The 24,841-nt window shown below is 44.7% G+C and overlaps 1 protein-coding gene across 18 annotated transcripts in view; it reads left to right on the top strand.

Moving 5' to 3' along the window:
- MAGI1 (membrane associated guanylate kinase, WW and PDZ domain containing 1) overlaps positions 1 to 24,841 on the top strand; it is a 341,410-nt gene that overhangs the window by 36,791 nt on the left and 279,778 nt on the right. Inside the window, exon 1 of one of the 18 annotated variants that reach the window (XM_082060141.1) lies at positions 11,229 to 11,443. The exons of the other annotated variants lie outside the window; for them this stretch is intronic. Within the exon in view, the coding sequence (XP_081916267.1) occupies positions 11,329 to 11,443 (115 nt within the window). The 5' untranslated portion in view covers positions 11,229 to 11,328. Of the gene's footprint in view, positions 1 to 11,228; positions 11,444 to 24,841 lie in introns of those variants that run through there. 18 annotated transcript variants of the gene reach the window in all.

The raw sequence follows: 24,841 nt of genomic DNA on the forward strand, positions 1-24,841 counted from the left end.
CATCAATGCATACATGTTAGTAAGCACTTTAATTCTCTGTGAAATCATAAAGCTGCAGCCTTGGAAGTTGAAATGCCCCATTTCTAGCCTCCACCTTGTACACAAATTTCCTCCAATATTCTCAGTTCAGGTGGCCCAAGCATTCTGCTGATCATTTGGGACAATTCACTTTCTAGTCTCTCAGAAACAGCTAACGAGGTTCCCAGTCTAGTATCTGCTGTGGTGTGGTCCTGTGATGCTGTGTGCTGGGTGGTTGTAGGCGATGGGGTGAACACCAGAGCCCTGATCTTGGGCAGGTTGGATCAGTGTCGGATGAGCAGCTCTGCCCAGCCCTGCTGTCCGGCAGCAATGAGGGGAGCATCTCCTCTCAGGAGTGGAGATGTCACTTGCTTAGGCCATAAGAAGGACTGGAAGGTGCCTCTTTGGATGCTGGAGATGGTCTTTGAGGGTACAGCTGGATTAGAGCTGAAACCGCCTGGGCTGCTTTGAAGTGTTGGTGGAGCACAGTGTGCTGCTGGCCAGCTATGAGCAGGGGAGATTTCTCCATGTGAAACACAGTTTGTCATGGATGGTTTCAACCATCCAAAGAAAAACAGATAGTTCTTGGTCAGGTGAGGGTTCCCTCCCCAACTTGGCATCTGGTCACTTGACCATTGCTGCATGCTGTTGCCAGCACAAACCTGCTTTCATCTCTCCCGCTGTTCCTGCTTGTTTCAGGAGTCTGTTCTTTCTAAGTACATTTTCTTATAATTATATTTTTGTTGCCCAACCGTATGTAACAGCCAGCTCTGTGAAAGCACGAAGGCAGTACTGGAGGGGCAACACAGAGACCACCTTGGCTCCTGGGTGCAGATGTGGTGGTGAAAAGGACACATGCGGTATTTGAATATGTTAAATGCAAAAAGTCAGTGGTGTCCAGAAATAAGCATATTGACAGGAGGAAAGTGATCAGCAGAGAAACACAAGGTTTTGAAGCATGAGATAAAGAGGAGAGCTTGCTTGCCGTGGCATGGCTGCGCATTCAGGGAGAGGGAAGATGCAGAGTTCCTGGTGCGCCTGGGGAATGACCTGTGGGCTGGACAGCTCAGAAGGGACCAAGGAGAAGCGTGTAGGTCTCCTTGAGCAGGGACCCGACTCGGCACTGGGCTGTGAGCAGGGGCTGCAAACCCTGAATGCCAGGCAGGCAGCCAGGTGTGGAAATGTTCTTCCTTGGGCTCAGGAGAAGTTTGAGCAACTGCTCTTCTCCCCTGGCAGGCTGGTGAGCCAGGGCATGAATTGTTCTGTTTTGTAATTAAAAAAACATCTGTTTCTGTAAATGCTTTTGAGGGGGGTGGTATCACTGAAAATATGCTCCTTGCTAAGGTTTTTGCTGATAGTGGAAGTTGAAGGTGACTAATTTCTGTAGTGTTTTGCCTTTTATTAGCCACAGATAAGGAAGGAAGCAGGGTTTGGTATTTACCGCTGGGGTGGCAGTTCCCAGATTTTACCCTGTGGAAGTGCAGGTCATTTCCAGTTACCCTTTACAAAAGGGTGAGGAAATTTCTGTGTATTTATCAAAGACCCTTATTTTCCAGTCTTCTCAGATTTAACAATATTTTGCAAGACTAGGTTGGTTTAGAAGAATGTTTTGGGGTCTTAATAGATTAAAAAGTACAAATAATGTGGCACCAAAATTGCAATGTGGGACCAGGTTTGAATGAAAATTAGAACTGTGCTCTGCATCTCACAGACCGTGGACTTGCACTCACAATATGTAGCATGAACTGTTGTGCTGGTTGGTGATATTATTCCCACTTTATCTTCAGAAAAATTGGAAGATGGAGAGGACTCGGTGTTTTTTCTAGATGAATGTTTCTTTGGAAATTGTGTCCCAACAGGTGATAAAGCTATGATGGCGTTTACTGCTGTTTCTTGACTTTATTATTTGGTAGTTGAGAAGTGCCCTTCTGGAGCATGTGTGGGCATCAGCTCAGTTCCACTCCTGTGCTGCTGTGTCCAGTGTGTCCTCAGATGTCTGCATGGTGAGACACCGTGACTTGCTGGGTAGCCACCGTGGTGATATTTTGGCATGTGGTGCTTGTGAGGAGCCATCTCTGGGGTGAACACCCCATTTGGGGTGTTCACAGCATGGATCCCTGGCAGGGAGAGGGCTCGCAGGGGGACCAAGAGTCTGTTGTGAGGTTGGGGAGGGCATTGTGCAGAAGGATAGACATGTGGGCCCTCTCATGGGGGTGGTGGTGGTGGTACTCACCCTGTCACGCCCCACAAAAGGAGGTGGGAAGAGATTGTCGCTGAGATAGTCCAGGGCTCATCTTTGAGTCAGCGTGAGTGTTCTTGTACAGCATACATACGTGCCTGCAAAGGTACCTCCTGAGCTGGCACAGGGCACATCAGTGCAGGCTCTAGCAGCAACTTCGATCAAACCAAGTCTATGAGGGCTTTTTTTTGGTTTAATGGTGAAAAATACAGCTAAACTGGAGACCTGCCTAAATGCCTTTACATGTGTGGTGTACGTGTTTGCTCTGGTTGGAGCTGGAAGTCTACAAGTCTCGTTCATGTGACTTAACTGCCTGTAGATAAATCATGCTAATTGGGACACCGTGCAGAGCACATTTAAATGAACACAATAAGGAGCTGCATAACTAGGAGCCTTTCAAAAATACTGAAAAAAATTATTAGACTTTCTCCGATCATAATGGAAGATAGCAAATAATGTTTTTTGCTTTGCACCTTCAAACTACTTTTCCCTATACAAAAATAGAGGAGGTGACGAGGAATGGGAGTCTCTATAAATTCCCTCTTGTTTCTGTTCAGACAAAGTTAAATCAGAAATGTCCAAATGTTGCACCCACACAGTCTGTCTGGCAGGATTGATTCTCCTCAGCCAGCCGAGCTGCTCTCTGCTCCCAAAGCGGGGAATTCACAACCTGATGGACATTCCCCAGCCCTGGCCAAGGAGGAGACATGTTTGTCCTGTATGGGTACCCAGCTGACTGAAGGTCAACAGCGGGACACTCATTAGAGCCACTTGGTACTTCTGGCTGCTGCTTTATTAGGCTTTGTGAAAATTAACAAAAGGTGATGTTGAAGTTTGAATTACACTGCTGGATATCTGCATAAGTGTTCCTTTCCTCCTTCACCAGATCCTAATGACTTCAGTATTTTCATCTACTGAAATATATGAACTCGCACTTGAATGAGACTTAGAGTTTGAGATAGAAGGCAGGAATTGTAGCCATGGGTTAAATTTCATTTTCTCTCCACCGTTTCATAGAACGGGTTGTCTCAGATGCTGCTGGGAATCTTCTCTGGTGTGCTCCTGCGGAGGAGCAGGATCACCATCCTCTGAAAATCAGTGATGAAACCAAAGTCAATGTGGTAGAGTTCCTCAACATTTACCCCACACTTATAAATATTTGATTATGAAATATGACACCCGCGTAGGTAAATATTTGCCTAAATGAAGTGGCCCTAACCTGCTGGCGCCAAGGGTGGCTTGTTCTTCTTGACTTTGTGTAAGGGTGTTGTAGGAATAATGGTACATGACACCAGGCACTTGGCTAAGAGAAGGATGGTCTATAACACAGAAGAGTTAATTTCTAATGAAAGGGAAACCTCAAGGGAGAAGACAGAGAATTAGTAAACCAGAAGAAGTAGAATTTCAGACTTTGCAAAAATACGCAACCAGTAGAGTGATGAAGAGGAGAGGTTAAAACAATGCAGATGCAATTAGAAAAGCTGCATGCACTGGGGAGACTTAGAAATGTTAGAAGATGTCCTGAAAAAAATCAATGAGAAACAGAAAGAGGAAATGTTTTAAGAAAATCTTTTTCTTCCCATGTATCTTGTGCCAGATCCCAGTCTGATTTCTGTGCGCACCTGCAGCCCTGTTATAGCTGATGGAAAGGTATGAGCAGGCAAAGGTCTGCTGGAATGGAAACATTAGGAAATTAGAAATTTTTTTAATGATGATTTATTTGGAAGAATGGTTTTAAGTTTTTAATGCGTGAATGCAGTTATGAGTATATATGGGGTGTTGCACATTAACTGTTTCCTCCATATTATTTCCTATTTTTAGTGCCTGAGGCCTTGTTAAAATGGGTTTTATAGAAATGCTTGCTCACGCAGTTATATAAAATGGGCATGCGTGTAATTGTCCATTTCAAAATGAAGCTAGCAAATTGCAGTTTCACGTTGTAGTGTAACAGAAGGCTGTGTTGTTTTTTGTGTTTTTATTTTATTTTTTAATTTTATTTTATTTTTTCACCACTTAGAGCCCCATGCAGCCCCTGCCTTTGTTCTGTCTCGCTCATTACTGCCTGCATCTCCAGGTTACAAGAAAACAGTCAAACGATGTGGTCATTCATCTCTGTAAGCTTCTAACGAGCTTATCAGGAAAGAACTATATATATATCTTGTACCCCTCTTGCATTCCGAGATGCTTCCTCAGGCCATGAATAATTAGGTTGGCCCACCTAAGCTAATTACGAGCTGCCTCACCATTCCAAATACCCTCAGGGAAACATTGTTAGGACTCTCTTACCAGGTTAATGGGTTCTCTGTACTCTGAATATTAGGTTGACCTTTACCACCCTGACCAAAAATGCAGTGTATGGGATCTTTTGCTGTGCCAATTTGTGACTCATTTGCTACTAAGAGCATCATCTCTCCTCTTCTGTGAATGGCAAGCTCAAAGGGGAAGGGCAAAACTTGTCTTGATCAGGTACTTTGGATTCCATCCATCAGCCCAACAGTGCAACTGCACAAACTTCTTTGAGAGTCTTTTGAATTGCAAGGTGGAAGCAAGCAAGTCCTTAATGTCCCTGTTTGTGTTTAGAGCCCCTGCAAAATTTGATCATTTGTGCTTCTGATGTGATTACCTTTCAAATCTGCTCAGTGTTGTCTGGCAAACTTAACCCACCTGCTTATCTTCAAGAAAGCAAATGTACCAGTTATTGCCTACTAGAAAATGCAAGTTGAGCTGTGTGGTTTTTTTCTTTTCAGTGAGCTTGCTGTGATTTTGTTTTGACAGATTGAGCTGTGTTTCACTTTGCTTTCATTTTTCACCCTGTCAGAAGAATTTTTAGTGCATATTTTTTTTTCCTTCCCCTGCCTCTTGCTGTCTGTATGGATCAGTGCACTCAAGCAGTGACTCCCTCTCCTCTGCATTGCTGGTTTGCATTCTTGTGCTGCAGAGGCCTGAGCTGAACCTTCCCCATGGGAAGCTCAGGTCAAGCCTTGGCTAGCTCCATGGGCAGCATCTTCTGCCATGGACAGGACATGCAGGAGAGGTGGTAGGACCAGGTGAGCCTCCAAGAGGGAAAACGCCTTAAGTTTTCTTTATTTTTCACTTGTCTTGTGTTGCGTTTCTTCTGACCAGCCCCAGGGAGTGTGCGTTTGGCTGGATCATCTCTGCTGCTCAGGGTCAGCTGTACAAAGCATTGCTCTGCCCTCGATGTTGCAGGGGATGTGGGATGGTTGCTGTTCTCAGCTGTAGAAGCTGGTTGTTTGAAGTTGATGTGTGTAAGGATTTAGAGGTTTGACTTCCATTCTTGCCCTCGGCTGAATTACGTCCCTTCACAAGCCCATATTACAGTTACTGTGTTAATCTAGGGAGTCTTCATGTCATTGTTCTATGTATTGCCTATATTGGAAAAAAGCAGCTGTTTAACTAAGTCAGTTAGAAAATTATAGGGTTTACATTGAGCTCACTTTAACATTGGCACAGTTCAGCTGACCTAGCGCTGCAGGGTTTAGCGATAAGTGAATGTCTGAGCTACATTGATTTAAGCAAGGGGAAGCTGAAGTCATGTTTAAGTGTACCATCTTCATGGCAGCAGTTCTGAATAGCTTTGGGAATGGAGCCTTAGGGGAATCAAGTGTGGGAGATGGTGGAAATCCGTTAGCGAAGGTAGATCCCTGCCCCTGGGGAACCTCTGCAGTACAGCAACACGGAGCTGCCAGCACTGCAGGATGTGTGATGCTTTAAAACAGGGCATGCCAGATCCCTCCTGCACTGAGGGCAGTCCAGGCATCATATATACATCTTGGTTTGTTCTTTTTATCAGGCAAAAGCCCTACATTTGTGCAGAGTGTGTGCTCGGTGCTTTCCCAAGCCATAAAGGCTGCAGGACCCTGCTGTGCTCCTACAGTGGCAGGTGTAGCTGGTCCATGTTGCGTTGATGCTCTGGCTGTAGTGACATGTTGCTCCTGTGTCTCTCACTGCTCTGGGATATATTCTGTGGGGACCAGATACTGCTTCTCTGCCCACAAGGAACTGAAGTGATAGTGATCACATATGGAATCCCTAAGTACTTATTTTCCTTTTTTGTCTTCTAAGTTTGGATTACTTTTTTTGATGCAGTTTCCCTTGTTTTATGGGCTGCATGTGCCATTCTTGCCTGCTTCATATTTCATTTCTTGAAGCCCTTGATTTCAGTCGCAATGCAGTGACCAGCAGGTCTGGCTATATCGTGAAGCCTTCCAAATTCTCCTTCAGTTTCTCGAAGTGTACTTAGGAGAAGCAGAGGTTTATTTGCATAACTTGGTCAAATGGAGGTTAGTGTGAAATAAAATACATGCACGTGTTCCTCTTGGCCTCCCCTGGTGTTGGGTCAAGTTTGGCTTATTTTTCTGGGTCCTCCCGTTGTCAGAACTTTTCAGGGATCTGGGCTCTAGCCCACTTGCTGTCAGTAGTGGTTTACTTTACTTCTCAGTAAATTCTCCATGTTTGCAAACCTCCCCCAAAGCTATCATATTACAGCATCCCTCACATGATGGGTCTGGTAGTGGGAAAAAAAATTACTTTCTTGTAGTCCAAACATATAGCCCTTTCAATTATGTATGAGTGAAGTGTTCAAAGGATGCAAAACCTTTGAAGCTGGCTCAGGTGTCTCTTCTCCTCCCCCATCCCCCACCTTCCGTGGTGCCTTATCATACTGGTGGGGTGAATTTGCCATTCTCTGGATGAAACAGAGGGAGAGAATGATTGGGAGAAAACCAACCAGGGCTATACCAAGACAACTCTTCTGTCTTGGGTGGTCTTTGTGTCATGGCCTCTGCCAGGTGGGGTGCTCTCTGGGAAGGTACCACCATGCCCTTGCCTTCTTCTGGGATCCCTCCTGAAGCAGTCACTGCTGCTGTTCCTCGGGGCAGGACTTGGGAGTAGGTGGACCTGTGATCTGGCAAACTATGGCCTTTCTTCATAGATAAAATGAAGCCAGTGCCTTGAAATAAGACATTTCAGTGCCTAAGTGACACACAGCTCTGTTTGAACCCTCTGAATGATTATGGGCCCAGTTCAGGTTTCATCTTGAGTCCTGACCCTGAAATGTGCCCTGGCAATTCTCCTCTCAGATGTCCCTACAACTTGGGATCCAGCATGATAGTTATGCCTGTATCTGCTGCGTGAGGTGCTTTGGGCAGGGTGTGAAGACAGGCTGAAGTGAGGTCCTGGAGGGGAGTGATTTATCTCTCAGGAGGTCTCTCTGCCTTCAAAGGATAGGTATTCATGGCATGTGCCTCTCCTGGAGCTGAGCATCCTGGTCCTCTCCTGCCTTCATAAGCTGCAACCACAACACTGTCCTTGAGTAGTGAGGTGACACTGGAGAAGGTGGCTTGCTAGCTAAATATTTTATATACAAGGGCCAGTGTTTGAATCCTTAGTGGCTGATGTGTCCATGGCCAGGGTGCCTGTTACGTAGCTTTTGAAAATGTGACTATAATGACTACCATCTTCTGGACTTTCCAGGCCCAATTATCTCCAAATTGTTGGTTGAGAGATTTGCTACCAGAGTTCCCTTCCCTGATACTGGAGAGGGATTGCAGATGAATGGAAGGTGGTGTTAACAGTGGAAAATAGCTTTTCTTTCCCGCTCCTCCCCTGTGAATGTAAAATGCTTCGCTCTGCCTAGAGTTTAGCAACAGTTTATGTTTAAACTGTTTGTTGAAGCTGAAAGTGGTTACACTGGTATCCTAAAAGAAATAAAAGCAGTGACTTGAGATGGAGAGGTAGGAGACGGAGCAGCAATGGGGTTGTAATTGATTTATTTATTGCAGCCTTGAGAGCAAGAAGTATTACAGAGGACAGAATTCCTATAATGTTTATACAGGGCTGTAAGAAATTGATTACAGCTCAGACTTGTTTTGTTGCATGCTGCCGGGAGGAATCATAAAAGTAATGCAACAAAGTTTTGAACATCCTGTTACTGCTGTTGTGTTTGAAAGCCTCATTTGCCACAATGAAAACCTTTAATTTGTTCTTCTTGCCAGCTCCAGTTGTGTTTGCTTCCAACTTGTGTGCATTGCTGCTTGCAGGATTCAGGTCTTTCAGGCTGCAGTCCTTTGGAGGTGAATTGTTTCTTCTATTCTCAGTCAGTTGGAACAAAAACGAGTTCAGGGTTTTGCATAAGAGTGTTTCCCCACAGAGGTATTTTCTTATAGCTGTTATTTGTAAAGCAGGACTTACCCTCTCTTTGTCATACTTAGAACTATGGAAAAGCTTTTCCTGATGTTCTTCCCAACTTGTTCCACCTGATCCCATCTTCCCACTGAACTGTTAAGGGCTTAATGCTCTGGCACGTGGTGCTCAGCAGCGGCACTGGGAAGGGGCAGCTTTCCCACAGCCCTCTGGCTGCTCCAGTGGGACTGAGCCCTGGGCTTGCATTTCTGTCCCAGAGGATGTCTGGGTTCCTTGGCAACGGCTTGTGCCCCTGGCTGCCCCTCTTCTTTCAGCCTCGAAGCGAATACAAGTAACAGATCTTGTAAAGGTTTTGACATTTAAGACATTTTACAGCCAGAAATTCCTCACTCCTGTAGCTGTCCTCCCACCTACCCAGGGCAGTGTGTAATAAATCTCAGTATTTCTATGCATTTCTAAGCATGCATTCCTGTGTGAACTGCTCTAGGTGAACCTGCTTTAGCAGGTGGCTTGGACTAGATGATCTTCCAGCCCCAACCATTCTGTGATTCTGTGATTCTGTAAGTGTTCATAAGCCACTGCAGGTAAATTAAGTTACTTTAGCCTGTTTACTTTCTAATGTTCTCTTTCAGTGAACATGCATTAAAATCGTTTTCAGTTGAATCTTGTCTAAAGCAGTGACATGTTATGTCCGTTTAGGAACTGCATGCAGCAGTAGAATGAGAGCCATAAAGATAGAACACACAGGTTGCTTGTGTCCAGCAAGAATAAAACTAACAATAAAAGAGACACAGGAGTGCTGTCTTCCTGCCTGCCAACTCACAAGGTCCCTGGCCCCCTTTGCAGGGCTGCTGGAAGGGCTGGTGGAGCAATTTGGGGTGGGTTGCACATGGTGACGCTGAGCAATTTTGGGCAGAGAAGTCCTAGCAGCTACCCTGGACTGGAGTATATACCTGAGGGCACAGTGCACACAATGCCTTGGTTTTGTTTTTGTGGGTAACTTTGAGATGACTGTAGATGCTCATTTAGCCTTTTCTTGCCACAAACTTGTTTGCAGAACAGGTGTGGTCATTTAGGAGGTTTTGAAGCCCATCTACTGTTCACTAGTACTGTTTCAAATGAGGCGAGTGTGTGTGGGGGTGAGAGTGCTGACAGACCATTTCAGCACAGGTAAGATGGGTTTGGTCCAAACTGTTAGTCAGTGTTTGGGTTCAGGAGTTGCTGCAGCTGTTTTTAGCACACATCTGCTGATGCTCTTCATGAAGTCCAGTAAGCTGGACACAGGATTGCTGAGCTACATGAAGAAGGCAATTCTAAAATTATTAACCTGCTGATTTGAAGTAATTGAATTACTGTCAATTGCATCAGCGAAAGCAGCACTTGCCACTTAACTTGCAGTACATGCCTATGATGGAGCAATGGAGAGGGGGATTTTAATTGCGATTTCTAGTTTCAATGATAATAGAGAATGGAAGGAGTCTGGATCTGACATGCTCCGAGTAATCATCCCACCAGATCTCACAGAAGATGATAGCAGAGAGCAAAAGTGCTGAATTCTATTCAGTGTGTTCCCACCAAGAAGGAAAATCAAGGGAAAACACATGCAAAATAGTGGCAACTGGGAGGAATGGGCAAAATAGCACAGCAGGATTTAAGGACTCAGTTCTTTTTATTTTGACATTAAGAGAATGGGGTCGAATGAGAGTCTGTGTGCTATTGGTTGCAGCATGTCTGGCATTCTGTGGCATAGTTTTACCTGAAAATGAGGTGCAGTCTTAAGTTGCAGGATCTTAATTATGAGGATATTTTATTTGAAACTTCTTGAACAGTAAGAAAGTGGTGCTGTGGAAGAACTGAGATTTTCACAAATCGGTGTCTTTACAGTTGGATTTCTGAATTTATTTAGATAACAGCAACAAGATGTGTGAAGATACTTTTCCTGGTATTATTTTACTGTTAAGTACTGAGTATCTTTGAGCCTTCACTGGCTGTAGAGGGAACTGTAGGATGTTCAGTACATCTGATACTTCCTATGTACAAGGTCCAATCATGGATTTGAGTGCCTGGCACCACTAGTAAACATCTTGATTCATGTAATGTAAGCTTAGAAAAACAAAATTAGAATCAGATGCTGCCTTTTTTTTTTCCCCTTCCTTTCCCTGTTTCGGTCTTAGGCCAAATGGTTTACTGTGCAATACAGCTGAATTGTTTGCTTTATCTCATAAAACAAATAAGCCTTTGTTCCTCATTTTGGACTGATGTTTTCCTCAGCTCTGTGTTGTGGCTTAGCTATACCCTACCTTCTCTCATGATCTTTTTGGTTTTTCTTGGAGTCTGTGCAGTTATCATGGTCTGGAGTTCAGCCTTCACTGGTAGCTGACAGTTGTCCTTTCCATGCCACAAGGAGCTGCTGCATAGACAGTGGAAATATACTGATAAATCGTTGTATTTGTGTTAGGTTTTTTGTTTTGTTTTGATATGGTATGTATCATTACCCATTTGAAACTACTTTTATTGTATGGTTGCAAAAACCCTCTTACTTGGCATAGGCAAAGGAAGCAGAGTTTAAAAGGAAAGGCAAAAAAAAAACCCCTTAATCTGCAGTGTTTCATTTAATAAGCAGTATTTTGGGGTTCCTTTTGTTATGTGCTACCTTTTGAACTCTGTAAACCAGCATGCAGATCTAATTCACAACAACGTCACTGTGTTAAGCTGCACAAGTAAACACTTTAAATGGGAGGAAGCACCTGCGTATCGCTATTGTCTCTCTTCTTCCATTAGCAAAAGTTTCTGGGCTGGCTTCGTTCAAGCCAAACCTTCCAGTTAGTGGGAATCCACAGGCAGCGGTAGGCAGAAAGCAAAGCTCAGCAAAGCTGGAGGAGTGAGTGCGCATCCGAGAAGAATCGGGCATGGAGGGGAGCATGGGTGTGCGTGTGGGCACCCGCACACGAGTGGGCTACCAAGTGCTTGCACATCGCCTGGGCCACCAAAGAGCGAGCTGCCAGGATTACAGAAGTCGGCAAGGTAGGTTTTTGCAAGGCTTGCTGGACCTGAAGGTTTTGGTGGGGTTGTGGAGGCGGCTGAACCCTGATGGCCATGGTGCTTTCAGGCACATAACGCTCTGAAGTTATTGCCATCATTCCGCTCATTGGGTTTGTGTAAGCAGATGTTTGACTTAATTGCTTTCTTGTTGAGTTTATATGTTTCTTATGGACCAACACCATTGCTTGGTGAAGAACTGGTTAAGGCATCATGGTTATCGATTCAGCCTGTACTTTACAAGAGAAGTTGAAGCTGGAAAAGCTGGCTTGTATAGAAGAGCCTTAAATGCTAAAATCTCTTTAGTTTACCCAAGGTGGGTCAGGAGGTGACTTGTCATGATGTAAAAGTGTCTGCAAACAAGATTTTTGCTAGTAGAGAAATTATTTTGATATAGGAAATGAAAGTGTAAAAAAGTCCAGCGACTTGAAACTGAATTTGGATAAATTCAACTTAGAAACTACTAGGATGGTTCTCCTGTCTCTAGTGCTGTGTTCATACTGTGTCTGTGCCCAACAAGATATTGCGGGCAGTGTAGAAATCGCTAGATGAAGTGCTTAGTGTTGTATAGGAGATCTAGTTAGAACAGTGTCACTTTTAGATTTTTGTGTTTTCAATCTCTACATGTTAGAGGCATTTGGTGTTGTAGTACCCAGAGAGCAGGAACTACATCTCAATTTATTAAGTGTTCATTTCTTGGCATTTGAGATACTTGCGGTGGGATGCTAGTAATTATTTTATTAGTCCTTCTAAGATCAGTTACCATTTAGGAGAAATTGTCTTTGTGCCCTCTAGTGGAAAAAATATTTATTTAAAGGCTTCCAAATTGGGTGAAGTTCTTGCAAAAAAAGTGGAATGTGTGAGAAAGGCCACAGAGAAGCAGAGCAAGGCTGGAGAGATGAGGGGTCACAAGACGCGGACGTGCTCCGTGCTTCCTCTGCCTCGGTCCTCACAAAACTGTAATGCTAATTACATACACAGGCGTGTAGCTTTTGTAAACGGGGGAGGTAAGGGGATGTGAATAGAGAAAGAAGAGATTACCCAATGCTCATGGGATCTCAGCTTGGTGAAGTTATTCTAGAGTACTGGTCTTGTCAAGCTCTGAACCTCTGGTGATTGCAGACAATGTTCCCTGTGGTATGTGGTGGGAGGGAAGAGCAAAGCCCACTCCAGACCTTCAATGAGAGGCAGAAAATGAAGGATCAGAGAATCTGAGCCCACTTCCTCAAAAAAGTTCCAGAGCCATTTGTGAACAGCAGAGAGGAGAAGGATGGGGTAAATCTGTCCAGCTTCTCTCTTTAATGGGATAACTGGTTAGTGCATGAGAGGGGCTGCTGATGTGACCAAGCATTTTTGATGTGAGCAGAACTTGATGACTGTCTTGGTGACCAGCAAAAACAATCAGACACCAGCATGATGAGGTGTACGGAAGAGGGGTGTGCGGTGGTGGCTCTGGAGGGAGCAGGAGCCAAGTGACCAAATGCAAGAGGAGGAGCAGCAGGCAGTGTGGTACATGGGTGTTGTGGATGACCAGCTCAAACATGTCAACAGCATCCTGAGGTTTGAGGAAAGGAGTCGAATCGCTCTCCGAGTCATCGTTACAGAAGCTTTGTGTGTAAGACAAGGCTGATAATTGCTTCTTGCTGTGCTGAGCAAGAAGCTGGGCAATGCAAAGCATGAGGGAAACAGTCACACTTGCAAGTCTGGAGATGAACTGCACAGACGGGAGGCTCGACAAATGAGACCGGAGAGGGAAAGCCGAAGAAATTGTATTTGGAAATATAAGCCTGAATGCAGGCCATACCTTTTCTGTAAAAAGGATGGTGATCAAATTTTAGTACCCACTGGGGGAAAATACCTTTGTTTGCCTGAAAAACATATTCAAGGTATGTATTGGGGAAGAGTTTCTCACTAGGAGGGTAATGAAGCAACAATAAAAAAAATTGTGAATCTGCTTAACTGGAGGATTTGCAGAGCAGTTAAACCAGTCCCTCTCATGGATGGTGTGATTTCTTCCCCCTCTCTGTTGCCTTTTGTCCATCCACCCACCACACAAAGCCTATTTCACTCATTAACCCACCAAGTTGAACTTTTAAATTCTGTGCTTAGAGGTGCTTTCAGGGACTGGGGGTCAAAACCAGTAGCAGTGTTGTAGGCTGTTATGTGGCTTTGGGATATAAATTCTACTCTCAGTGCAGCCATGAAAACTTCAAGCACAGATGTAGATCACAAGAAATTGCTGCTGTCCCATACATTTTTTCCATCCCTCTCTCTCTCTGTTTCTTTCTGGAGCTGCTCATTTAGGATGTTGTAAGAGCAACAGATGTGAATGTGATGGAGTCCCCTCCCACCATCACTGTCATGTTTCCTTTCCTTGTGCTGGACTGTCATTCTTGTTTATTTTGGTTTGAATTATAGTTGTAAAAACTGTTACATTGCTGTTTATTTACTGTGTGTCATGAGTCACTGTTTATATTTGCTGCTGTTTGCATTGCCTCCCCTCTCCCTGTGTCTTATGCTCGCAGCCACAGTGCTCCTCTGAGCTCTGCTCTCAGAGCTGCTTCTCCTGTTTTGAGTCTATGGTGCTCTGTGAGTGCAGGAGAAAGCGACCCAATAACGAAGATTCAGAATTAGGCTTTTCAAAAACTATTATTTTATGGTGTTCCTCCCCCCCTATTTCTCCTGTCATTTTTGTAAGGGTCCTTGCTCAAATGAAAAGATTCATTGGAGTCTCCTCCCTGAGATGTCTGTGCTTAATTAATCTCTATCTTACTTTTGATAGTACTTTTTTTTAGATGTGCGAATTTCAGGGAAGGGGGGAAATCATGTTAGAAGGACCTTTTTCAAAGTTACTGAGGTGCCTATGCACAATTCCATCATCTGCTGTCATACTGGCAGGTGTTAATCCCTTCACATGCATTGTCACTGGAACGAGACCATAACGCAGGAAGAATTTTAAGGGACTTGGCTCTCACTGTCTCGGCACAGCAGCAAGTTGCTTTTCTTTCCCATGCCTCAGTTTTTTCTACTGTGTCAAATGGGGATAAAGTTGTAACTCCAGGCCCAGCTCCCCAAGCCATCACCCCAGGATGCTGAAGCACTTCCACCATCACTTGCTAGGTTTATTTTTGGTCCAGGATATTGTTTTGCTATGCATCAAAGCTTTGCATGTCAAGATCACTAAAGCAACCAGTTCTAATGCCTTGTTGTATCAGTTGTCTCTTGAGACAGCTAAAGCCCAAGGAGCTCGCAAGGGCTTCGTGTTTCAGACCGAAGAAGAGCAGAAGTTGTTCAAATGCTTCACATTTCTGCTAAATGGGACATGGCAAGGTGCAAGGAAAGCACCATGACCTTGGTCGCTGGCAGCCCAGGGCAAGGGGTGGCCATCACATCTGGCTTGTCCTAGGACTGCCCAAGAGAGACAGACTTGTGCCTCAGTTTCCCTACTTAAGGAAAGGAGTTGGTGACTTTTGCAGAGTGCTTTAAGTGTATGTGTTATAAATGCTGGGTAAGAGCTTGTTCTCAGCTGGAAAATCCCCCTGACTCTTCATGGATATTGTCTGGTTCTGTAGGCTAAATTAAGAACAAAACTTCCTTCCAAGCCATTTTAGGAGCATAAATGGTCTCAAATGGTTTGCTTTGAAGTTTAGAGGCTAGGTGCCTGCTGCTCACGCCACCAGCACAATTTCTGTCTGAGGTAAAGGCAGATGCTCTGGGTTGGGGTATCTGACCGCAAGGTCGCAGTGTGGCCACAGTTGCAAGGCGCTGCTGGTCTATCAGGAACTGGGGTGGACTGAACTGGCCTCTGGGACGGGCTGTGGGTGCTCTGGGTGGATGGGGAGAGTTCTCATGGCTTTGAATGATACCTTGTGCCCCCTTTCCTTGCTCCTGGTAAAGTGCTGTCATTGTTAGCCAAGAAAATCATACAGCTCCTTTTCTTTGAAATCTGAAAGGTGATGTCTTGCAAGTTGCTCTGTGTATTTATCAAGGAGAATTAGGCAATTTATTTGTGTCAGCTTAATAGGACTTTGGCTTACAGAGCTCCATGCGAGACAATTAATGACAGGTCCCAAGTCTGTTTTGGGTTGTCCACCAGCTCAGCAAATATTTGTGAATCCACTGTAAAATAGCTCCAAACTTCTTGAGCCTCAGTTGGCAGCCTTGGTAGAAAACAGGCAGGTTTTCAGGTATAAAATGTCCATTTTGACTCTTTACGTTCCATGGGCCACCTGAGAACACTTAATTTTTTACTCTATTTGTAATGCAAACCCTTTTAATTATCTCCAATTTATAAATCCCTATTTTGGTACTTGAGTGGCTCTAAGAAAACGCTCATCTTTTAGTGGATAGTAATCAGTGTCAGAGGAAACGGGGAATAGATGGTGTGTTAAATGGTGTCAGTTCCAGCAACTGGAATGTATAATTTAAGTCACTTATATTTAATCATCCTTTAAACACTGAATTTCAGCTTCTGCTGCTTGACTCACAGGAAGCTAACAGCTATTTAATGCCACCGTGGTAACACTTGAAATTTTCTTAAGCTCCTGTAAATTGTGACGTGGCTCTTTACTGCATGTGTTGGTGCTGCATCCGCAGCCGATTGTCCGAGCCCGGCACAGCTGGGTGCAGGGATTGGGCTCTGCTTCACCTCCCGCCAGCCCCAGTTTTGGAAGTCTCAATTTTTTTACCTTCTCATGGACCCATAACATCTGCTGTAAATACCACAGCAAATGTAACAGCTGCTGAGGGCAGGATTAGGGATCTGGGGTCCATGTCTAACAGCTAAACATATTCTAGCAGTTCAGCAGGTTGAAAAATAAAGCCTTTAAAGCTGTGTGCATCATGGTCCGGATCCATGCCGTGAGGATGTTTCCCACTGGAGTGAGGTTGTGTTTGGTTCGGACTGGCATCCATTGCCTGGAAGTGGAAAGCTTTGATTTCCTGCATTTCAGCAAGGAAAAGGTTCAATGTGGGGTGCAGCAGGTCCCGATCCTGCCTGGGGAGCGGAGCAGCAGCTGCCCCTGGGCACTGCAGGAGCCCACTGGCCACAACCATGTGTGTGGGGCTGTGGGAGCTTTGCTGGGTTTGTTGGTGACATATGCACAAGACACTAACTATTCACTGCAGTGAGAGTATGTGTGATTTAGAACTGCATTTTATGGGGTTGTGAGTATATGATTGTATGCATATGTATATGCATATATAAATACATGTATGTGTGTATAAAGAAGACTGTATGGGTTTAGCATCACGTGGGGTTCTGGTCCCTGGCTGCCTCCTCTCTGTCCACTCCCTTGCACTTGCCCCTACGGGCAGTCTGGCTGTGGATGAAATAATTTAATGCAATTCTTGCTCATGGCAACTGGTTGATGACGTTAGTGGAGGGAGCAGAATTTCATCCATAAAATATACAACTGAGATTCTGGGGAGCAAGCCCCAGCAGGAAGGGATTAGCAGCAAAGGGAACCTGTGCACTCTCCGTGTAACACAAAAGTTGGTTGCCTTTATTTGAAATTGCACATCGAGATGCTGTTATAACAGACTGTTTGCCTACATGGGATATAGGTAGTTTTTGTTGTGCCTAGCAGTCAAATTATATAGTCTAAAATTAGAACCTGCCACTTCTATTTAGAATAAAACTTGCTTTCCTTTATATGTGTGAGAATAGTAGCGTTTCAAGCATGCCGAGCTCTACCGAATGTGCACCGGATTTGCAAAGGAGCCCATTAGTGCTCGCGGAGGTTAACTACAAGGAGGGAGCAGTGGGGAGGAACGTCTTAATGAGACAGAGGGTGAAGAGTTGATGTGAGGACACAGAGTGCTCGGAGCCACCTTCTGCTGCGGGAAGAATCCGACTGTTGCTGGAGAATCGGCAAACTCGGGTAGCGGACAGCTCGGCGGTCCTGTCGCCGTGAGGAAGAGGAGATTTCCAAACTGCCTCTCTGAGACTCTCCTGCAGAACTGGAGGTGGCTCGAATGTGGATCAGGAGATGATGGAGGAGCTTTGGTCTTTTCCTGCAGATTCCCCATGGCTCAGAGAACTTGGGTCAAGCTGAGGCAGGAGGGTGGCAAATTCAGCCTGAGCTGTGAGAAGCTCTTAGCTGCCCTCCTATGGGGCAGCCCCCCAAAATGGGGTGGCTCAGAGTTAGCAGGCACCAGGAGGCAACGCTGCATTGGTTTTCAGTGGGAGTTTCACCTCAGACTGGGGGATCAAGCCTGGAAGCCTGATGGAAATATTAGGGTTTGGGGGAGAAGTTCTTCCAGTGGAACATGGATCCTTTTTTTCTGTGCATTTACGGTTCTCCAGATTGTGTTTAATTTCCTATTTTATTATTTTAAAGACAGAGCACTTTGTGGTGACAGGAAGAACTAAAGGAATAATTGGAAATTTATTCAGTGTGTGTCACCCTGTTTCATATTGTTGAAGTAATGGCAGAAAGCCCATCATTTCCTTGAATTTATTCACTGCTCAGAATTACTCACAGCATAAATTTCTGGGGGGAAAAAAACCCAACAATTTAAATGCTCATGTAAGTTGTGAGGTAAGATAAAAAAAGCGCTTTTTGCTTCTTTTCACTTATTTGGTGCCTGCTTCCCCTAAGATTTATAGCAATGGTAACTGGTCTGGTAAATGGTCTTTTAGCTCTAGGATTTTTCCAGTTTTTTAATGTAAAGTACATATTTCTACTTTATTGCATGACTCCAGGAGCTGAGTTTTTTTAGAAAGCCATCAGATATGTGTGAAAATCATCAGTCTTGGCAGCTCTGAAGTCGTTAAAGAGATGTTCAGTGCTGTATTTGCTCAGAACTGAGTGTATTGGGACTGGGTATATTGCTAAGTCTGGCGTGCTGAACAGCATGGCTTTTTTGAAGCTTCTAGTACAAGTGCATGCATTTATATTATTAAGTTTATTTTCTGCTGCACTTGATAGAACTTTGTTCACTGCAACGATCGACTTTTTAAAGGCAAAATCGTAGAGAACCGCAGGTAACTACTTTGACAAAACACAGATTTTGCTCTTTGGTAAGCTGCTGATGTCAACGCTGTAAATGAGGGTACCTGGATATGCACTGTGCACCTCTGCCAGTCGGGGTACCTGGGAGCTTTGCATTTTCCTGGCTCAGGTGCTCAGCTCTGGGTGGCCTCATGGTAATCACATCATGGGCTGTCCTGTCAGGTGGCCCTGAGCTGTGCCATGGTTTTGTTTTTGAAGAAAACTACAAGCCATGGAAAATAAGAGCTTATGAAGAAAGGCCCTCACATGTATCACCATATGATCTTACAATAAAGAGAGTCTGGCTCTATATTTTATTTTTATTTTTATTTTTATTTTTATTTTTATTTTTATTTTTATTTTTATTTTTATTTTTATTTTTATTTTTATTTTTATTTTATTTTAAACTCTTACCAGTCTGAAAAGTCATGCCTGGCAAGATGTGTGCTCCAAAGGAGGGTGCTCGCTTTATCAAGCACAGAGATCTTGAGTCCACAAGCATGGGGTGGGTTGGCCTTCCATCCCCTCTGTCCCCATCCCCGCCCAGCAGTGCCCCATGGTGACAGTGTCTCAGCCCCTGGGAGAGGTGTCTGGCTTCTGCTCAGGGGTGACCCTCATCTCTACCACTCAGCTCCATCAGCCTCCAGGTCAACCTGCTGTGGCCCAATTTGCTCTTAGGACAGTTTGACTTGTGTTAAACTTCAAAGTAAAAGGAACCAGCCTCATATTATGGCTCTTGTGAGTACCAGGGGAGACCTGATGAAAGGAGAGGGCAGGATCCCACCTGTGTTACCTATGCTGGTGCTGATGGCTTCTGTTTGGGTTCCCAAGATCAGGGTATCAAGAACACCACCTTTCTGTTGTCTACCTTCAGTGTGACTGGGCTGCTTCTGTACCTGCCCAGTTCCAACTCAATTAAAAGAGCTTATTTGCAGATTTGGGAAGACCTGGGGAAGTAGCATCATTTACAAGGAAGATATGGTAAAGAGCAGATATTTCTGTAGCTGGACATGGAAGTCAGCGTGCCAGCTCTGCCCAGCCAGCTGGTGGGGATGCCAGCCACCCCGTGGACACCCGCTGGAGACTTGGTCTCCATCCCAGCTGTCTGGCCAGATTGGCACTGATGTCCTGCATAAATAGTACATTTATAAGAAATTGGCTGATTTAGGATTTTCACCTGCGGTGTGACATGCACCTGTCATTGGGATCCTGCTGTGAAATTGGCAGAGCAAGATCTCTGACTGGGAGAGCAGTGGCTGTCTGGCCCAGAGTGGGTTTTCATGCTGGAGTGCAGGTGACATGAGGAAACTATATGGAAATTGGATCAGATTCTTGTGCAAGACTTCTGGCATCCTTCGACTTTGGGGAAGCAGTACTCCCTGAACCAAATGTGCCCTTCCAGCTGAGGGAAAGCAGCCTGCTCTTCTCATCCTCTGCCCATTTCCCTTTCTGATCTATAGGATTTCATGTCTCAGCTCCAGCAGCTTTGGTTATATTTGCAGTACTGTTTGGATACTGGAGGAGAATTATTTTTGACAGTCACCTGGGAGCTGTTCCTTATTTGCCTAAGTTCTGGGTTTACAGTGATGCAAGCAATGTGATACTTTTTAGCAGCTATAAAAGAGGTCGAGGCCCTGTTGTCTTAGGTATTGTAAAAATGCCTTGTAAAAGGCTGTATATTATCCAAATGTGTCACAAGAAAGGCAAGCAAAAGAAGGAATAAGCCAGACCTTCACAGCTGCTCCTTATAGATGGGAAACTGAGGCACAACCAGACATGCAGGTGTGTTTTGCCAACACCTGAAATGGGACCCAGATCTCTTGTGTTTTCCTTTTGTCGTATGAGTTAGAGTCAGTTGCTAAAACAGGCTACGGCTCAGTGCAATTTGCTCGCTGCTTTATCCCCTTTTGAGTTGAAATGCTTTGAAAGGGATCCAAGATAAAGCTCATCCGCAGCTGGGACATCTCTAATCTGCTTTCAGGGAAGCTTTTTTTTTCCCCTCCCTGCAACCTGGCCGGGGAGGAACCGGGAGCATGCTCAGTGTCCCGCGCCCAGGTATGAAGCAGAGGAGCGCTTGTGATCACACCCTCTGCCAGCAGTTTGTCTGTACGTCCGTCTGGAGATCCCAAAACGGAATGAGAGAGAGAAGAGGGCAGGTAAGGAGTGCTGAGCACGGGCTTGCGTGGCAAAACTGAATCCCAGGGCAGGTTTTGTCTTCTAAGAGACAAGGAAGAGGCTCGAGTAGGAGTGAATGAGTCTGAAAGGAGTTTCTCCAGGTGCATCCCCTGAGTGGCCTCTGTGGAGGCTCTTTGTTCGCTCCCTCTCCCCAGCCCATCCTTCGGAGCCATCTTGAGAGCTCGGGTTCATTTGGTTTGTTTCTGATTAAGTTCCTGGGCTGCTGGTTGTTGGGGCAGGGTTGCCCGTCAGTCATCCCGGCTTGGGGCACAATCTGCATGCTCGGTGCCAGTATCAGCTTTGGCTCTAGCCTATAATTTTAGAAATGAATTTTGCAAGCTGCAAGTCTTACCAAGAAAAGCTGTCGGGTAATTTTTTTTATTAAAAAAAAAAAAATAATAATTCCTCTTGAATTTCTTGCTTCTCCGAAATTCTTACCTGGTTGGTGCTGGGTGGCTGCCGGAAAGGGCGGCGCTCGAACCCTCTCCCCCTGTAGCTAAGAAGTTATGTGTGCTCTTTGCTGCTGTGAAAGCCTAAATATTTATGTTACGGTTCTGATTCCTCGCCATGGTCTTTATTTAAAGATCATTGTGGTTATAGTTCCTAAATGATTTGAGCTCTAATAAATGGAGTAGTTTATTCTATTTCACTTCAACAAGCCAAAATAATAACTTGATTTTTCAGGATATAAATTAATTTTTAAGGTATTGTTTGCTTTTACTATTAAAGTTGTTTACAAGAAACTGTTTTTAAGCAACATATTGTTCACTTATGTGTTTTAAAAGAATAACAATAAAAGTGTTATGCTCCTGATTTCCCTTTGAAAAGGCAAAGTAACCCTCCAAGCAGTGTTGCTTTCCGTGCTGTAATGGTTCTTTGCTCTTTACCATTGTGTTCCTTAAATAAAAAGCACAAGATGATCCTTCCTTACAGAAACATAACAATTGTTTTTATAAACAGTGTGTGCTCTGGTATCTGTTGCAAATAACTAGATTCTTGTTTATAATTGTATTTTCTTAATGAGAAATCAGGTTGTTGGATACTTCCTTGTTTTTTGGAACTAATTGTACTATGCTTTTTAAAAGCACTTTATGTAGTTTTGAGTCATTAAGTTCTGATACAATGCAATGTAAATGGAGGAAGTCCGTATTTGGAGGGCTCCCATGGCACAGGTTGTCCCAGCGAGGATCCCTTTGGATGTGTGTTTGGTGAACTCCTAAATTCAAAGCCTCCTCTTGCTTGTGGCTCAGGGCAGGGCTGATGAAATTGGGAAAACCTGCAGTTCCCAGAGCTAAGCATAGGCTTGAATACCTTACTGAACTCAGCCTTAACTTGTTCTCCCTTATTGCCTACACCTGCATGTGCTGCAGATAGCCAAGGGGCCACGGTGGGGGTGGTTGGGTGGGTTTTGTTCTTTGCTCTGAAGGACTGGTGATAAATATTAGAGTTCCCCCACCCCCAATCATCTTGTCAGGCAATGTAAACAATTCCCTGGTGACTGATGAGAAAGGAGAAGGTTGGCATTTATAGCTCTGACTGAGGCTGCAGGAGAGCGCTCCTAAATGCATAGAAAATGTTTTCAAGTCGAGCTTGTCAAGGCAGCGTCCTCTGCAACTCTGTGGGACCGGGGGCAATGCGAGCGAATGTCTAATGGGTGCTGTGAGGTGAGGAGAACCAGAGCCGTAAATCCTTCTGAAAGAGTTGCAGATGCTGGAAACTTTGCTGTGGGTGCTTGAGCTGCAACGGTGTGAGGTGCAGTGCCAGGGTGCTGGAGAGAGGGGTGGGCGATGGGTGCTGAGCCTGGCTTAGTGCTGCTGTTGCCTTGCCTGCCTCTTGCCTTGGGCAGGAAAGTTGTTTTTCTTTATCAGAGAGAAAGGGCTGATGTATTTTTCACGTCCAAGCCTTACTGCCAGGAGCGCTGCTGAGTTTTGAAGGCATTACGCCGTCCTAGAAATACTTACTGCTGTCATTTGCTGCCTGTGCCCTACATGTTGTCCCAGCAGCATCTTTGTGATAGTCTGTGGGTGACAAAGGCACCAGAGTTGAGCATGGACTGGTTTCTCTGTGAGGATCCGTGGGCAATGGTCAGGGTGCTCGGCTGTTCCTCTGCTGATGCTGTTCTCCCAACTTGCTCTCCATGCTTGACTGATGGTGACAGAGCCAGCGTGGTTCAGGGAAAACTTTGGCTTGTCTCATTTGTCTTTCCTAGTTATGTCCTTTGTTATGCAGATCCTCTCCTTCTCCCTTCCTCTCTTGAAGTAATGCTGCTGAAGCCCAGAGACTTTACCTTCTCTGCATAGTCTCTTCCAACAGCAAAGCTCCAGGGATGCATTCCTGGTATAGTGCTCAGCAATCTCTAGTTTCTGCAAGTGATCTGAAACCTCCCTGCTGTGTTTGCACACCACAGTGGAGGTTTTCAGGCCTGGGACTTGAGCTGCTCGGCTCTGCAGTGCCTTCCAGGGAGAGCCTTCGTGAAGATGAAGCTGCTTTCTCTTGCTGTGTGCCATCTCCTGTGGCATTATCCATCTCCAAAACTATTTATCTGTAAATGCATTTAATAGTAAAACAAAGCCTAACAATAAATGGCCTTCCAAAACTGTGCAGTTTTAGTCTTCTGATCTTACTGCCTTTTGTCTGTAGGCTGTTCTGACGTATTCATGTCAAGAGAGGAAAGATTCTGGGAGATTCTGATAAATTTGTACAGTCCCTGCATAGTCTAGGAGGAGGTCTAATTTGATCTGACGTTTACTAATCTGCCAGGACTTTCAGTGATTTGTTTTCATACTGAGTTGAGTTTCATATGCCATAGAGAAATGGGTGAACATATTGCATCAGTAACAACAGCAAATATGAAGCCAAGGTTTTTTTATTAATGCACTTGAAAGTTCCTTTCTGTTTGCTTTTTATGGTGATTTATTCTTTTTGCTAATTGTCAGATTGCTAATTTCATTCACCTGTTGAAATGCTGGCAGAGTATTTGCTGTGAATTATGTGAGGCTTTTTGTCAGGTTTAGTCTTGCATTGCGTTCATATCTTCCTAAGTTTGTCGCCTTAGCGTGCCAGTTCTGAAAGTGATTCCAAATATCAAATTGTTTTTCTACCCACCGCATGTGAATCGTCCAATGGCAGCTTATATAGTGGATAGATATTCTTGAATTTATGTACTTAAGTGATTGCCACAATAGGGTGGGAGGGTCCCTGTTTGCTTATGTGTTTCTGACAGTTTGTGAATAAATTAAAGGAACAGTGAAGTTCCCCACTGCATGGTTTTGGTGTTAAGTGATGTGGTGTATTTTTTTTAGGAGTTTATTCAAATCCCTGGATCAGAAAAACTCATGTGACAGTTCTGATCCTTGTATATGAAACCCAGAGGGTATGAATCCTTTTTTTTTTTTTGTAAATACTGTTCCTTTACAGAAACCCACAGTGTTTGCATAAATGCAGCATGGGAAAGTTTGTGCACAAGAAAAATTAGTTGTTGTTTAAGAACCACCCCCCCACTACCACATGCAAAACGTCACGCTATTATCTTGGATTTGAAGCCTCAACAAGCCCCTGGCACAAAATAAGGCATGACAAGACCTCTGACAATAAAGGTGCCTATACATGGGGTACCAAATGAAGGTGCTAACTTGGAGTATCCCATCAGTTTAAGTCTGTTTTTGTGTCGCTGTGAGATGTCTGGTTTGAAGCTGAGACATTGGATTAACATTTCCAGGACTGAGTTTCAGGCTTGTGAGCAAGTGCAGCCTGGCCAGGGGCTACCACGGTGCTCAGGACTCTCCCTCCCCGAGGTCTCTGCTCCTACCACACCAGTGGCTTCTCTGCTTCTTTCAAGGAAAACCCAAATCAGTACTCGCTGTGTGACCTGATGTCATGTAAGCTTTTGTTGCCCATTTTCCATGTCTGATTGCTTCCTTGCAAAGCCTCCAGCTCCTTCCCAGACAGAGGACAGAAGGGAGCACAGCGGGGGCTCTTTTCCTGCATGGGAATTAGGTGGTGGGCCTTGTGAGGGCATGTTAACCCCCCTGCCATGAGAGGCAGAAACAGCCGTATGTCACTGCTTCCAGAGCTCCAGTAACATCTCTGCAGCCCTTTATCCAGGGAAGGGGCTCCAGCCAGCCTAGCCAGCCTCAGGGCCATGTGGCACAGTCATCTATGTCCTTGTTTTATTTCCTCAGATTGTATTTTGTTAACCTTTTTCCGCGCTTGC

Source organism: Streptopelia decaocto, assembly GCF_964273445.1.
Source record: "Streptopelia decaocto genome assembly, chromosome: 8".
NCBI lineage: Eukaryota > Metazoa > Chordata > Aves > Columbiformes > Columbidae > Streptopelia > Streptopelia decaocto.